This window comes from Notechis scutatus, chromosome 3, assembly GCF_049901735.1.
Source record: "Notechis scutatus isolate UNSWTSFEM ecotype Mainland chromosome 3, rNotScu1.2, whole genome shotgun sequence".
Lineage (NCBI taxonomy): Eukaryota > Metazoa > Chordata > Lepidosauria > Squamata > Elapidae > Notechis > Notechis scutatus.
Window position 1 is genome coordinate 142,167,377 of NC_142011.1, and position 17,772 is coordinate 142,185,148.

At 37.9% G+C, this 17,772-nt stretch overlaps 1 protein-coding gene across 1 annotated transcript in view; it reads right to left on the reverse strand.

The window, feature by feature from the left end:
- LOC113418034 (uncharacterized) overlaps positions 1 to 17,772 on the reverse strand; it is a 195,351-nt gene that overhangs the window by 56,782 nt on the left and 120,797 nt on the right. Inside the window, exons 13-14 of the mRNA XM_087960075.1 lie at positions 9,619 to 9,837; positions 7,551 to 7,803 (exon numbers count right to left, since the gene is read on the reverse strand). Of these exons, the coding sequence (XP_087816201.1) occupies positions 7,551 to 7,803; positions 9,619 to 9,837 (472 nt within the window). The remainder of the gene's footprint in view (positions 1 to 7,550; positions 7,804 to 9,618; positions 9,838 to 17,772) is intronic.

The following is a 17,772-nucleotide window of genomic DNA, read 5'->3' on the forward strand; positions in this document are numbered from 1 at the left end:
GGCTTGCCGACTATAGATGCTCCTTGCCCCACAGGATTCAATCAAGGAAAGGATCCAAACCACACACAGAATCATACACACCATACACTGAAAGAAGGAGTGGTTAGCCGCAGCATCCATGTGCGCAGCCATCTTGAAAACCAGAAGCTCCAGCTCCTTGACGGGGACATGAAAGGAGCACCCCTGGATGTCCCCTGGACAACGGAGATGTCACCAGCTAATCCTTTGAACCCAGAAGTGCCTTAAATGATGACTCCAACAGAAACACGATGGGAAATTATATATATATATATATATATATATATATATATATATATATATATATATAATTTATATAATTTATAATTTATATATATATATATATATATATCGGGTATTTGTATGTGGATGTAGCCGAGACACTCATCTCCAGAACAAAATGCTTAGCCAATGAACAACACCTAAAAACCGAACTAAACACTCTCACCAACGTACTAACAGCCAATGGATTCCAAAGAAAGAAGATTACCCACCTAATCCAAAAAGAAACCCCAACCAAAATCCAAGACAGAGAACAAGAGAACGGCAAAGCCCTCCTCCCATATATAAAAGGCACTACAGACAAAATCAGCAAGATCCTCCAAAAACACAACATTAAAACAGCATTCTGCACAAACAGAAAAATATCCACCATCCTAAGAAACCCTAAAGACAAAATCGAGTTAGAAAACCAAGGAGTATACGAAATCCCTTGCACCGCCTGCCCCACCACATACATCGGACAAACTAACAGAAGAATAAGTGCACGCATTGAAGAACATAAGAACTCAATCAAAAAAGAAGAACCGACCTCTTCCCTGGTCCAACACCTCAAAGCCACAGGACATGAGATTGACTTTAAAAATACCAGAACTATCGCCAAAACTGAACACTTCAACAACAGAATAATCAGAGAAGCCATAGAGATAGAAAAACGCCCACACAGCATGAATAAAAGAGATGACACCTCCCGCCTACCAGCCATTTGGAAACCCGCCCTCATGAACAGATGAGTACCTAACATGAAGAATGACACCAGACCCACACCCATGAGAGCCACACAAGATGCCACCACCACACTTCCACGTAAAAAGCAGACTCACACCCACACAGAAGATGAGACACGATCACGGACCAGAAACTGCACTGCAGCTGCATCACTACCCACTTCAAACCCCTCCGAGCCATACATGAAGCGAACTGACCCCCACCATGAAGATGCAGCACGACCACGAACTCGAAGCCAAACAGCAAGATCACAGCTCACCAGCTCAAATCCCCCAGCAACTAAGACTAACCTGAGCACAACCAAGCCCCCCACCTGAACAGAACACACCTCCAGCCAATCAGAACACGGCCAACCCCCCAACCAATCAGAACACAGCCAAACCCCCAACCAATGAGAACACACCCCCACCCAATCAGAACACAGCCAAGCCCCCACCCAATCAAGTCACACCCCCACTAGCAGTTAAAAGGAAGAAGCAGCTGCAAGCTCACATCACTCTGAGAAGCACAGAGCTGAAGACACAAGCCTGAAGATGATGAATGAGACTTCATCGAAACGTTGCCTAGATACTTCCAATCTTACGCGGGAGAAAACCCGAATAACCAAAGATCCATCCATATATATATATATATGTTTATATATGTATATGTGTGTGTGTGTGTGTGTATATATATATATATATATATATATATATATATATATATATATATATGTATATGTATATGTATATGTATATGTATATGTATATGTATATGTATATGTATATGTATATGTATATGTATATGTATATGTATATGTATATGTATATATGTGTGTGTGTGTGTGTGTGTGTGTGTGTGTATATATATATATATATATATATATATATATATATATATATATATATATATATATATATTTGTTTTCTTAAGTTTTCGGGTACTTACATGTATGGCCTTCAGCTTTGTTCGGGTATTTTCCCACGTCATTATAGTTGTGCTTTTAAAGTTGTAGCAACGTTTCAGCAGAATCTCATCTGCCATCATCAGGCTTCTGTGTATATATATATATATATACATACATACATACATTCTTTGCTAGAATGTATTTGTGCAGATGGTTGTGGCTTATTTAGCTGAAGGACCAGAGGTAAAAGCCTGTGCAGCACAGCTGAGAGATAACAAAATAAGTAAGCTATCCAGCCTAAGGAAACTACTTTTTGAAAGTTGACTTTGAAGAATACAAGTTGTAGCTAAAGAAAACCTCATGCCGAGTTATGAATCCTTAAACAGGCAGCAGAATCCAAGGCTTCAAGTAAAGATACAATAAGAAGTGGAGGATGTCACTTATTTACAATAATGAGGAATTTGTAAGGGTGAAGTTTAAAGAAATGTGATGTAAGGGGGGATGAAGCTATTAAAGGATGAGATCACTGAAGAAAACGTCCTTACAAATTAGAAACCATAACAAGTATATTTAACCCCAGAACTATGTGTTCAGATCAATCCCATGCCTAAACCATAGCAATCAACTGCATTTACATTCAGTGGAGTGGATTAATATTGATGGGTTAAAAGTTTTAGAATTGAAACAGCATTCTCTTGCTTTAATTTAAACTATATTAAATTATGCAAAGAAAATCTCAAATACAAACATCAGCCTTATATTTTTAAAATAGGAAACAAAGAGGAATAACTTCATAGGCTTCTTACAAACTTGTTATATTATCAGTAACAGGTGTGTGAGGGTTATGTCACACATTATATTTAAAGGAAAACAAAACAAAGTTTGTAACCTTCTCTGCATATTAATCATGAAGAAAAAACTGACAATGTTTTATTGGTTTCCCTTGAAAAAGAAAACTATCTTCATTTAATCACTACTAATTGGAACTTTGCATTATCGTGAAAAGGTAAGCTCTTTAGTGTTTGCATTTAACCTGGTTATCAAACCAACCAACCCATTTTCTAGGTTTACCTAATACATTAAACCCTAAATTAATCAGGTGTTATGTATTGTATATACTGTATGGTTGTCAGTTGACGTTCTCATTCTGGTCCTCTGTTGGAGCGGGAAAATATTCTCTCCTGACTGGTTGTTTGGTTAGTCAGTTTCATATAAAAGTGCTGTTGTTTCTCAGGCAGTATTGAATAAAGAGCTGCTAGGAATCACTCTGGCCTCACCTCCATTCTTTGCCCAGAACTTAACACAAAGGTTTTACAGAGAGCTGTAAATCACAAAAATAGCAATCCAGGCTAATTCCAGCCAAGTCTAATACACCGAATGACCAGGTCTTTTAATAGATCTAGTTGTGTGACCATAACCAGTGTCTTGATACCTGACACTCTCTGGTGCTCCTCTGTCCCGACTCAGGTCTCCCACCACATACAAAAAGAGATTATTATTGAAACTTCATTCCTAGTGATATATAGTCATCCCAAGACAAAATGGGAAGCATGGATGCCTCCAGCAAAATGGAGGTGAGACAATCACAAGTAACTATTGCAATTCTCCCAATGAAAATGCAAACCTATTAAGGTTCTTTCATTCTCTATTTTTCCCTACCACTAAATCTTTCTAAGTTCCCATTAGGAAGCTTGTCAAAGGTAAAAGGCGATTGTCAGGCTCAGTTCTCAGCCGCTGACTCTTCTCAGCTTTTATTCTGATCTCATCTTTACTTTGGATTCATGGATAGCGGTGATAGATAGTTTTTTTTTTAAAAAAATCCAAAGTTGGCACCTAATCTTATAGGTTTATTATTATCATAATCAACGAATATTGAATGTTAAAAAAAGTACTAGACACTCCAGACAGCAAGTAAAATGTGTAATATCAAACTAGAAAGTGGCAACTATGCAAGATATCCATGGATAAAAATCAAATGGTTGTTAATATTGCCAAAGCAGTCTGTATTTAATAAAGCATATTTAGAAATATTTCTACAGTCAAAAATGAATAAACGTACAATTATTTATGATCCATGACTAAGATTTCAAATATTTACAGGGGAAAAACTTCAGGTTATACCCATATTCTTTATACGTTTGTTTTCTAAAATACACTGTCAGGTGAGCTATATTATTTTCTTTAATAATAAAAAATGAGAGTGAGTCCAAGACTATCACTCTGTCTGCTTTCATAAGCACTAAGCCCTCTTAAAATTTAAAAGATATTAGATCATTAGAATAGTTCATGTCATATTACCACAACATAATGCTTTAAAATGCTTGATCTAAAATAAATTGATTGGCAGGTAATCTAAAATAGCAGCTGAAGGAATGCCAAAGACGGGAAACCAAATTGCTAATACAAATATGGAAAACATATGTAAAGGATTCAGTTTCATTTTGAAATAGAGTATGTTTCTTTGCATGGTATTCAGTGAAATGTGTTCCTTGCTAGAATAATTTCTGATAGGGAATATTGGCAAGATTGTCACAAGACAGCAAGTGTTTTATTCAGAACTTTTCCAATTAATCCAATGAGAAGTAGTTTGGGACCTTCAAATTGTAGATCTTTGAAACATATTCAGCAATCTTTTGTTTAATAGAGCACACAGTAAATATAGTATCTGTACAGCAAAGTTGGTCTCCTGATATCAACCACAGTTTAAAAATGTATTGCCATCATTTGTTCAAATTAAGCTGGAAAAAAAATGTCAGTGAAATACAATAGTTTCTATGATCACCATGTGCCATGCTTAGCAGTTCAAAAATCTGGTGATAAATTTATCTTCCAGGAATTAAGATTCTTCAGCTCTGCTGTGGCTTATAGTGCCCAGGTTTTCTGCAATAGATCCAAAGCAGTTCGTTGAGGGAATAACCATAGAACTGAACTGAAAAGTAATACAGAAGTCTTTGCCCAACAAGAGAACAATGGACATCCTTTAGCAGCCTCTGTGCACCTGAATATCTTACTGCCATTAATTATAAGCCCATTACAAATACCACTTTATAAATAAAGCAAATAAATAAGCACCTTTTCCTGTTTCTTCTCTTCCTTCCAAAACCATTGCAAATAACTTTGCTAGTTCAGATTTAAACATTAGCATGCCACAAAAATGGTGGATCTGTAGCTCACCAGATGCTGGTAATGATTAGATTTGATAGAAATTCTGTGAAAGTATGTAGACTTTATATCAACATTGACTGATTTATACTATCCTTAACTTACATTCATATAGATCTGTTCTTTGTTGACTTATTATAATTTTATCCTTTGCTACATTTTATTATTTGTTTTAAGGGAGTCCAAGATATGGGGTAATATGAATTCAGAACATCTTGATAATGGCTGAAAACATATATAACTTATGAGAAATAAATAAATGAGAAATACATAAGATGGATTTGATGGATATGCAGATGTCTGGAGAGCTGCACCTAAGAACTAGTTATGTAACTTTTTTGGACCAATTCTAAGATGGAGTCAATGTTTTCTCCTCTTTTTAGGAAAGGGGATTTTCATGGTTACCAGATTTTATTCATAAATTACATTTCAGATGCATCACCTGAATTTTTTTTAAAAAAGGTGAGCAACAATCAGAAGACTTGACTTCAAAAGATGTTAACTTGAAGCCTGGGGATCATGATCAAGAATATATAAAGGACTCGACATGTTTCAGAAAGGATCTCCATTTGTTGCTTTGCCGAGATATATACCTGGTTTTCTCCTCTTTGTTCATCACTTTTTGCTTAATCATCTTCTAATTTGTCAGCCAATAAGTTGACATCTGCATCTTGGTAAATTATAGTTTGTATTTATCTTTTGAAACAAGGTTCATTTAAGAATTCATTAACTAATTTCCATAAAACATTTACTATTATTTTGTTGAATGAAATTATATCCAAACTAATGTTAAGCAAAACATTTAACTGCAATTTTGCTCCTCTATGGTTTTATTGCTATCATTTGCTAAAAGAAAAATTTAGCTGGGGTTACCAGTTAGCCTAAAAAAGCAAAAAAAAAATGTGTTTTAGGAATTGGTAATGGGTTTCCTTGGCTGCAGCCCTAGCAACATACTGGCATTTATTCAGAACCTGATACAAGGTTGTACTTAGAACACTGTAGACTCAAGTACTATCTGAGGCAAAGTCATTGTACCTTGTTGCATATGCTCTAGCATGAGAGTGAAGACTTCTATAGGGTCAATAAACTAGGACACAAACAAATTGATGATTAATCTCTGGCAAGGATGCTGTTTAACTACAAGTTGCCTTTCTTAGGTCTGTCTGTGTTTGTGGATACATCACTTTGTGGAGAATAGCTTGATGTCCACCCTGCTAATCAGCATAGTCACAAGCAACATAAGAAGACAAACCTTGGATACATTAAATGCACAATTATGAGACTGGGTGAATGAGCAAGTGAGTAAAATTAGGGTTTAAACATTGGATTTAACAAAGTAGAATTTCCAGCATCCCTTATCATTCTGGTTAGGCTAGTAATAGCTACAGTTCAACTGTATCCAGAAAGCCACATGTGCCATTCTCTACCTTATTTTTTTGTTTAATTTCAGGTGATGCATCTGAAATGTAATTTATGAATAAAATGATCTAATATCTGTGAATATCCCCTTTCCTAAAAAGGGGAGAAAACACTGAATGAGCATTCACTGCGTGCCACTATCTAAACAGAATATATATAATTCCCACACCTAGAAATTGAAAGTAGTGTACTAATGTATTAAGATTAAAAAAACAAGGCTGAAAGCAAACACTCTGAGTGTTTTGTAGTTATAGTATTATGATGCAAGAAACAAAGACTCTAACATGAATAATTATAAGAAAAACGTATTCCTTAAATATTCCAGTGCATCTTTGGGTAGTAAAATATCCTCAAAATTTAGCTACACTTGCAGCTAACAATGTAAAGATAATTCTGTTTACTTAAATCACAAGCCAATCTTATTCCATGGGGCAGATATAGGATTTTTCCCCAACTAACTATTATAGTAAAAGAAGCCCAACTGACAATTAGGACCCAAGTTTGATAGGAATCAAACCTCCTTTTCTTAATCTGTTTTCTATGAACAGCTTTTATTTCAAGACATTGATTGGGTGGTACAAAATGTCCAAGTAAAGAGTAAATTTGGCTCAGTTTTTATCCTAGGAAAAATGGTGAGAGAAAAAAAATACTATCAATGAGTGGACAGTCTTTCAGAACCTTGTTACTTACTATGTACAATCAACTATATATTGTTGGAACACAATTAAATATGTTATGCAGATTACATCTGCACATCTTGGGCTGTAATTGTAAAGAGAGAGATTTTACAATCCTTGAATGTTGTGTTTTATTCTTTAACAATATTATTTGGTTCCCTAAACTATTTCATTGCTTCTAAAACTGCTGCAATCATTTTTATCCTTCGCTGAAATATCAGTTTATATGTGTTATATATTCACTGAGTATAATGAATCACTACCAATTTATTTAATTGTTTTTTCCTTGGCCTGCTGTCAGCACAGGTAGGATTTCATATGATTTGGTGACTCATTGAATAAAACAAACTTCTATATTGAAGTTATTTTAAGTGACTTACCCCCAGGAATGCATCCACCACAAACACTGCCAAAGGGTCTAATACTGTCCAGAATCCCCAAGCCATGATCAGCTTTGACAAGTAAAAAGGGAAGAAGTCAAACAACAGTTGACAGCCCCATCTCATCAGAATCAAAAGAAGCATCACTGTGTTCAAGGTCAAAGGTCCCACCACAACTATAGCCATCTCTTCACTGGCATGTACCAAAGAATTCTGGTAGCACAAATCCACAGTATAAAGGTAGAACTGGAATCTGAATAAAAGAGATAGGGCAAAAATTCAAGAAGCAAAATGATGATCCTTGTTACAGGCATGCTAAAGCAATTTATTCAGTGATTTATTTTATGCATTAAACATACAAAGATGTTTCCACTAGATTTTCTACTGTACTAGAAATTAATGGTGATAATGATGATGATTTGTATTTGCATGTGCATAATTATGCGTAAGGGACGCGGTGGCTCAGTGGCTAAGACTCTGAGCTTGTCAATCAGAAAGGTCAGCAGTGCGTCGATTTGAATCTCTAGCACCGCGTAATGGAGCGAGCTCCTGTTATTTGTCCCAGCTTCTGCCAGCCTAGCAGTTCGAAAGCATGCAAGTAGAAAAATAGGGACCCCTTTGGTGGGAAGGTAACAGCGTTCTGTGCGCCTTCGGTGTTTAGTCATGCCGGCCACATGACCACGGAGATGTCTTCAGACAGTGCTGGCTCTTCATCTTTGTAACGGAGATGAGCACTGCCTCCTAGAGCCGAAAACGACTAGCACGTATCTGCGAGGGGAACGTTTACCTTTAATTATGTGTAAATGGGGAATTTAAAGTTCAAAACACAAAACATAGAAAATGGTGTAATACAATAAAAGTCACACCCACCAACCATCAGAAATAAAGATGAGGTATTATGAAAAGAAGTGGCTTTTTAAAAAAAATCCTTTCGTGCTAATAAATCCCTTCATTCATGGAAGCTTTGGCCCTCTCTAAAATGACAGAACCAATAACATTCCAAATGAAATGCTTTCTGAAAGACAGAGCAGTTTCAGAAGTTTATAGTTTTAAAGTTATTCAAATCATTTCCAATCTCCTCTTCTGTAGTCTGAGAAGAATAGATACGAAGTGAGATGCCCATCAATGTGCATGTTGTTTACTAATTTACATTTGCAATCACAAAGCACATCATAACTGTGTCCTCCAGAAGTTCCCATCGTGTCTCAACACTGACTATACCAGTTAGTGATATGGAAGCCAACATGGACTAAGTGAATCACTTGACCTATACTCTTAAGTTGATTCAAATTACATGTAAATTTTCTTCTTAGACTTCATACAGTTTACAGCTTCAGAGCCATGATCCATGCTGTAATGCCCCCATCGGGGCCTGAATCTGAAGGGGAAGACAAGCTAGAACTGGTGCCGACAGAGATCGAGGGGGCAGCTTTGTTGGCTTTGAAGGAAAATGGGGACGAGCAGGGCCAATCAGGCCAGGGCCTTTCAGGATTGGGAAGGCTTGTAGGCAAGGAGGAATGGGGGCAGGATGACCAAGAGAGGCTCAGCAGTGAACATGAGAGACAGAGCTCGGGCGATGAGCACCCCTTCCTGATCCTCATGCATGGAGAGTGGAGAGAAGGCGAGAACAGTGCAGACTGACCCAGCTACTTGGGAGGAGAGCACCCCATTCCTCTTCACAAGGCACATCTGGGGACTGAGACTTAATGAGACACTGTGCGGAGGGGCATTTGTCAGGAACAAATGCTGAATTCATGAAGTGTCAACATTTGAACTTTCCTGAATTCCTTGCATTCTTTCTGGATTTCTGGATTGCCTTGCTCCTTTGATTCCTTGACTTGCCCTGCTGGATTTCTTGCTTTGCAGCCATGGTGCCACAGTGTTGGGCTGCACTACTTGCAGCCAGAGGCTGCTGGAGGTATGGGTGTGGATGTGTCATCACTTTGCTCTGGGACTTGCCAGAAACGTGGGAGTGTTTGGGGAAATTTGGAGCAATAGAAGGGTAGTTTGAGCTGCCAGCTACCTGTGTTACCTCTGTGCCATGCCCCAGGTCATCACACATGCTTACTTTGTGACAGGAACTGCAAAAACGTGGAGTAAGATCCATTGACTAAAATAATGCAGATAAAGACGGATAAACCAAAGGAAAGAGATTAGCAGCACACTGGACCAGAAATCCCAGGAATACCATTGTCCTCTTCCAAGTTCAAAAAAGGCATCATATGCTCCGAAGTAGAAGTGCTTGGCGAGTCTTGAGGACATGTTTGCATCAACAGCAGGGTGACAGCTGTAACAAGAGAAATGATACAATGAAAGATGATGTGATGTGCATAATTTAGAATGGATTACTGCATGGTCTCATTCTAAAAGTTTAAAAATGTGCAATGTAAATAAATAAAATAAAGATGAAAATACATATTAATTGTTGTCTGTAGACACATTTTAGATGGCTATCACTAAAGAATAGTTACTGCTCAGTCTCACCATAAAGATGAACTTGCATATTAATTGCTTTCTGGATGCAAATTTTAATTTGCTATCACCAAAGAGTAGTTTGAGGTGTCAGTTCAGTTTAATTACATTTTAATTGGGGTATAATGGAGAGTAAGCAGTACCTAAGTTTATCAAAAGAAGAATGTGGAGCTCCACCCAAACTTGAAGTGTAAAGATCTTTGTCTAAGCGACACTCCTGAAAGCTGCATCAGCCCACAGATCATCTCAGCCTAAAAATTACATCTCAAATTCGGTGAGCAATATGGGAAGAAGAAAAGCAAACCAGCAAATGAGAATTACTTAATTACTATAGAGGTATGTGGGAATGCCCTTGGCAGACTGAAGGAAGAGCTGAAGACTAGACACAGTGACAAGCAGCAGCTGAGCCCACAGAAGGCTTGGGAAGTGTGGCAAATGTTTCAGAATAGACCTCCCCTAGTTTCTCCTAAGAGGGGAGAGCTGTAATGTACACTCAGTCTGTCAATATTAGGTTAATAGAAGAGTACAATAAATTTAGAAATAGTATTTCTGGGTGTGCCTTTTATCTCAACTACCTCACAAGGCTGACAATTATATAGACACCAATGAATCAAGCTTAGCTTCCAGGGATTACATGAACAAATATTTGACATCTCAACCAGGGGTGGGTTTCAAATTTTTTAACAACCGGTTCTGTGGGCGTGGCTTAGGTGGTGGGCGTGACTTGGTTTGTCATGTGGCTGGGTGGACATGGCTTGGTGGTCATGTTATTGGCTGGGTGTGGTCAACACAATATCACTCACATCAAGGCATGCATCTCCTTGCCTGGCTTCTCATGACTGTGGGGGTGCTGCAACAGTTGTAAGTGTGAAAAACAGTCACTTTTTTCAGTGCCATTGTAACTTTGAATGGTCACTTCACACAAGCAAAGTACCAGTAAAGGAGGGGAAAAAAACTCTAGAGAAATTCCAAAGACAGGAAGTCTAGTCCTGCCAAGAATGTAAAAAGGGTTAATAGAGAGTTAGTTTCTGTAAGCAACACCAAATGTTTCCTTCAAGCCTTCTTTACAGGATTAGGCCAGTAATTTCTTCTAACAACTGGTTCTCCGAACTGCTTAGAATGTTACCAACCTGTTCTAGCAATTAGGTATGAACCTGTAGAATCCCACCCCTGATCTCAACCGATTTACAGTAACAACTTGTAGCTTTTCTATGGACATCCCATTAATCTGTTTGATCTTGTCCCCCTTATTTATCAAGTATCTTCCTATTTTTTTTAATTCCTCAATTAAATTTAAATTTCCTTCCTTCTTCTATTATTTGGATCTCACCACTTCTATTATTTGGATCTCACCAGTATCTGTCCATGTTAGCTATCTGGTTTCAAATCTATATATCTGTGCTTCCTGCTTATATATCCTCTTTCCCCTAGTGTATATGTGTGGATGTAGGTGTGGATATGTTTAACAGTCCAAACATCCTATAAATAAACAAATATTTTAGAAATTTAAGCAGAATGATGATGACAATGATAGAATAGATAGATGATAGATGATAGATGAATTAATTAGGAAAATATTATTGTAGCAGTACTTGGATTTTTGTTTTATCATCAATGAATTAAAGGTTTAATAGTTCTGTGATGTTCATTGTCACATTTTAAATAGAAAAGAGCAGAAAGGGTCCCCGAAATTGGCTGTGGTGGAAAAAAAAAAAAGGGGAGAAAGGAATTTATTCTGTACAACCATTTATGGATGAATGTGGTGTGATCTGCCCTTTAGTTAATTGCAAAAGTTTTTTCCAAAGAAAGGGAAATGGCAGACATGCAGACACAAGCGTGGCATTCTGCCTGCAAGAAGCTGGAAGGTCCATTCTGATTTAAAGCTAAAAAGACAGCCACTTCTTTGACCTTTGGAAACTTCTAACTCTTGTGTACATCTTCACTGATTAAAACGACTAAGGCTGCTCAGACCATGAAGCAAAATAACAACATGCTCATATCATGCTTTTTAAATTGATGGAAAACGATAAATATTCCCAGAACATTATGTCTTGCTAATGATGTAAAAGAAACTGTGTAAATCATCATTTCAAAGTTTTCAAAACTTCAAACTTTTCTACTTTTTAAGAATTGCTTATTTGCCACAATGTCTTTCCAATTTAGGTGGTCCTCAACTTACAACCATAACTGACCCTGGAATGTTGGTTGTAAGTCATTGTAATTGTTAAGCGATGAGCCTATTTGATTGTCTTGCTCAACAATCGCAATCCTGGGAGTCCCATTTGTGTTCGTTAAGTGACCACACAGGTCATAGGATACCTAAGGGAGGTGAGAGAAGCCTGAAGAGGGCCTTGGACTACTACAGGGTCCACTAGCGCACACAAATTTTCTACAGGTAAGAACACCTTGGGCTTCCTCCCTTCCCAACCAGATAACTCAGATCTCAGGCCTCCTCTCCTCCCACTCCCTCCCAGGCCTTTGGTCAGCATCCTGGCCTGTTTGAATGTGCAGTTTTGAAAAGGATCCTTCCAAAAGATTGTGAGAATGGTAGCTGCTTGTAAAATGGCAGCTTTTATAGGAAGATTATGCATCCCCACAGTTAGGTGCACCTATCAACAGCTATGGAAAAACTAAAAGATAAATGAAACAACATATTCCATGTATGAACATGACAAACTAATCAGCTGCCTTGGTGCATGCCACTGATAAAGATATTGAGAAGCTTTCCCACAACTACTTATGACAATTCACTGTATTCTTGTAGGCCGCTCCATTTCCAAAGAATCCAAATAGCACATCAGGTGATCTGTAAAAGATCATAATCCACTAAACTCCAGCCTTGCTCTTCTCCAATGCAGGAAATCTCTGTGGTTGTTGCTACTAAACTCTAGAATTCCATCCTGAGGAACATCTACATGGTCTCCCATTTTGTCAGCTTTCTTTTTTTCCTTTTTATTTCCTGCTCATTTTTTAATTTTTTAATTTATTTATTTTTATCCCACCTTTATTATTTTGGGAGTAGTGCAATGGCTCAGCAATTAAGATGTTGGGCTTGTTGCAGGGGTAGGATTCAACCGGTGTTACTACCAGTTCGATGAGAATGCATTTTGCTTTGCGTGTGCATGTACAGCATTTGCAAAAAACCATCAGCTGTGCCACCCAGACAGCTGACAAGCGCTGCGCGTGGATGCGCAGCATTTGAAAATCCTCTTCTTTCCTGCTTTTTCAACCTCAGCTGTGCTGCACAAAGCAGATGAGGTTGAAAAAGCAGGAAATAAAGGACAGTCAAGAGCCCGGGAAGGTTGGTGGGCCAAACAGACAACCAAAAGGCCGTCGCAGCGAACCGGTCCGGTGTCTGCTGCTCTTCAGAGCTACTGATTCTATAGAACCGGGCTGAACCAGTAGCATCCCACCCCTGGCTTGTTGGTTAGGAAGCCAACAGCCCAGGTTCCAGATCTGAGGGTCATGCAATAGGATGAGCTCCCATCCTCACCCCAGGTCCTGCCAAACTAGCAGTTCGAAAGCATGCAAATGCAAGTAGATAAATAGGCACCACTTTGGTGGGAAGGTAGCAGCACTCTGTGATATCATGCAGGCCACATGACCACAGAAACATCTTTGGACAGCACAGGCTCAAAGGCCCTTGAAACAGAGATGAGCATCACCCTATATCAAGTGTGTCAAACTCATGGCCCGCAGTCCAGATACATCACATGCTGGCCCCGTCCCCGCCCATTTAGCAAAGGGGGGAAAAGTCCTGGTATGTCACGTGACGCCGCAGGTTTAACACCCCTGCCCTATATAGTCGGCAATGGCTAGCGGAGTAAATAACTCAAGGCAGCAAGAATATCCAACCCACCATACTCCTCCTATTTTCCCCACAACAACCCTGTGAGATGGATTGGGCTGAGAAAGAATGACTGGCCCAATTGGCTTGCCTTTAAGGTAATATTTGTAAATTATTTATGAATTGCATATGATATAAAAAAAATGCAACCTTCCAGATGGTTGGATGCAAAGGAAATAAGGAGACATTGTAAAAAAAAAATTGGACAAACTGTCTTAATTATTTTATCACAGCCTCTTTTTAATCTAGAAGTAATACAGACAACAGCAATTTCATGTTCCCAAAATAGGCCATCCAGAGCCATTTTCATTATAATGCATTATTATTATTTTTTTTAAAAAAAAGCTGTTCCAAGAACTTTAGTTTGCTCTAGTAAAAATATTAGATCGACAAGGAAATGGCAGAAAGATTGAAATATGAGAGATTTGCCTATCATAAACTCTCTTTCAAGTTCCTTGGAAAAGCATGTATCTTTTTTAACCACAGAAACTTAGAGGATCTGACCCTATAAATGCTCTATGAATATGTTAATCAAGTTCAGGAGAAATGCAGAAGGGCACCCTACCCTAAGAAGGGAGGTGGTTTAAAATGAAAACGTACTTTCTGTAAAACTGATAACATGAGGTTCAGCACTGACTACATCCCAAAGATCTCTAGAGTGTATTTCCTCAATTTACGAGCCCATTTTCCTGTCCCTAAATGCCAGGCATGTAAACTCAGCATGGAACCTGAAACTCAAGCTGTGTTATTTCTAGCTCATATTTCATCAGCTCTGTTAAAGATCCAGAAAGAGAAAGTATGCCCTCAGTTACACTACAGGGACCTGGCTGTTTTTAAAATGAAATTACACAGGTATAACTCTGAGCATCTAAAGTGGGGAGATGGGTATTTGCACACGTGGAGCTATAATTCAGAATATTGGCCTTGAAATATGCTTGTGGTTCAAATGAACACTGTGAGAAACTGAAAGGTCAGGAAATGTAGAGGGTTCAATTTACACACAAAAATTAATATACCAATGGCCAAGAATTTTATTTTTATTTTCTCAAAATAGAGAAGACATGAGTATGACCAAAGTGCCTTGAACGTTTTTCTTTAAAATACCATATTTGTAAAACTGATATTCAAAGCACATGACATGTGCCCTTATTGACAATAGTTCAGGTTTGCCTCAAATTCTGAGGCAAACCTGAACCATCCTGAGGCAAACCTGAACTCAAATTCTGAGAATTTGAGGCAAACATTTTATGCTGAAAAAACTGAATATTTTAATTCCACGTTAAGCTCTTCAGTTAATGGGATGTAATTCAGAGGTGCTTGTAAAGGACCTTATTCATAGCATAATGACTAAGTCCATATTGAGCAAAGTTATGATTTGCATAATAAGAGCTCATTGAACAATAAATCTGTAAGCGATCACATCACACTAAGCCAAAAGTAATAGTTTGAAGCAACAAAACCTCATTTTGTACAATAGTTAAAAGCAAGCACAATTCTAATGATAGCAGAATGTGTTCAGCAAATGCATCTCTCCTCCTTATTGTATATCAAGAAACCTAGGATTTACTGAGAATCGAACTCTGAACTCTCACACTTCATAGAAGGTACAGACTTCATTTTGTAGTTCTCAGTATGCAAGCAAGATGACCCAATGGGATGGACATTGAATTCCTTTTTATTACAAGAAATATAAAACTAAAACATCACCAAGATTCAAAATGTACTAATTACAAGGGAGGAGTAAGCTGTAGACCACACTTACTTTGTGTTCCCCTTTTGTCTATTGTTCTGAGAGATGGCTAATCTGAGGTCACTTCCTTCTGCCTTTCTTCACAGGCACACATATACAGAGCTCAAGCTCTCGGACTCTTATCCTGCTAGGACATAATTCCAATTATCCCTAAATTATATTTCCTGTATATAAATCTCCTTTCTGTTACAGTTATAGAATCTATTCTATTCTGTAGAGATTCTCAGCCATCCAGGTCATGGTTGTCCCAAAGGTGCTTTTTCAGGAAGAAACTGGACTTTCTTGTTTTTTCTTTGAAGATGTTTAGCTTCTCATCTAAGAAGCTTCTTCAGGTCTGACAGATTAGTGGGGAATGGAAGGATTTATATTCCTTTCAGACAGCTCGTCATTTTCATCCTTTCAGAGGGTCATTGAAGCACCTGGAAGTTTATCTGTGTCCTCAGGGCCACCTGAGTTGTGCTCCTGGTTCCTGTAGTCTGCAATTTTTTTCCTCTGGAAATTGATTCCTACTCCCACACCGTTCATAGGATGTTCGTCCCAAATTGTATAGCTAAAAGTCTGTAGAGATTCTCAGTCATCCAGGTCCCAAAGGTGCTTTTTCAGGAGGCAACTGGACTTTCTAAACAATCTGTTTTACTCTCTTTTTTCCCCATCCATTCCCACTCTCAGGAATGTTCAAACACAACAGAGAAAATGCTTCAACCCCTAAACAATAATGGGAATTATAAAACCAATGATCTTACCAAGAAAGTAACCATGAGGATCCATGCCCCCATGGCAGCTATGACATAAATCCAATTCAATCCAATTTCAATATATGTTCTGCACTACCAAAGGAGTCAGTGAATATCTACCCTTCAAGACTTAAGCAAATGTCTATTCTAAAACAGGAGCAATGGAAATGCAATTGGTTGGGCCATGCCTAAAGAGAGCTTAAGTAACCCATATATATTCTCTTATAAATTCTTACCAGAAATCTATAAGATAGGCCTCTATTGTTATTATTATTGAGTTACGGCTACCTTATTGAGTTGGTGATTGATAAACAATTTGGATGCCTAAGCTCACAGTTTGGTCCTTATGAGACACCAGTTGTTATGTAGAAAGTTGAAATAATAACTTTAAAAAAAAAATAGTGAAAGGCTTTGTGCACTTGGAAAAGAATATTCAGAAAGGCAGGCTCTTCCTCAATTCAAAACCAGGCACCTTTCCAAGCCCATTTAAATAAGCTGATGTGCTAATATTGGAGACATGTCAAAGAACCCACCCTCAACAGTATAATATTGCACTTCTAACAAGTGTTATCAAATCAGCTAATTCAAGACAATTATGACCAGGTTCAAAAGAATATGTTGCAGTGGGAAAGTACTGTAATATGTCCTAAGTGGAAAAATAGCACAGCCCTTTCACAAATGGTTGCAGGCATATCTTCTCAATATTGTTTCTGATGATTTGGTCAAAAAGAAAAATGAAGAAGCAGACAATTTCAGTAGAGTATAGCTTCAGCAGATTTTATTGATCTTAGAAATAGAAATTCAAAGCACCCTTTTAGAAATCCACTAATAGGGGAAAGAAACATGGATTTAGGATAATTTATTAGATTGAAATGTATTATAGACTATCAACATTATGTTTTTTCTTTTGCATGTTATTGTTTAAGTAACTCTTTAGGGTGCAGTCTGTGTTGATGGCTCTGGAAAAAAAATATCCAGTTTTTCAAAATTTAAATTCATTTCTTTTGAGCCACTCTGACTTTTAAAAAAATGTTTCAACATATCCCAGTCCTGTAGAGTCTGACAAGAAATCCACCTTGACCTGTGTGCACTTTCTCTCTGTCTAGTTTCCTGCACTTCCCTAAGGCACAAAGATCCTATGCTCAGCCAGGTTTTAATGTATTGTAAAGGACTCATACAGAATGTACCTGATAGAACTGGATCAGAATGTCACCCCTGATAGGAATTATGATCAAGACATGGTGGATACATAATGAGAACCTTATCTGTTTTACAGGGGCCCCTGTTGGGAGGATAGCTTTGGAAGAAAGGTTGTTTACACAAATCAAATTTCCTCCATTAAAAGGGTGGAGAGTGGAAAAATGTGACTTTGTTCGGAATACTATATTATTGGTGAAATAGACAAAATTATATTAAAGC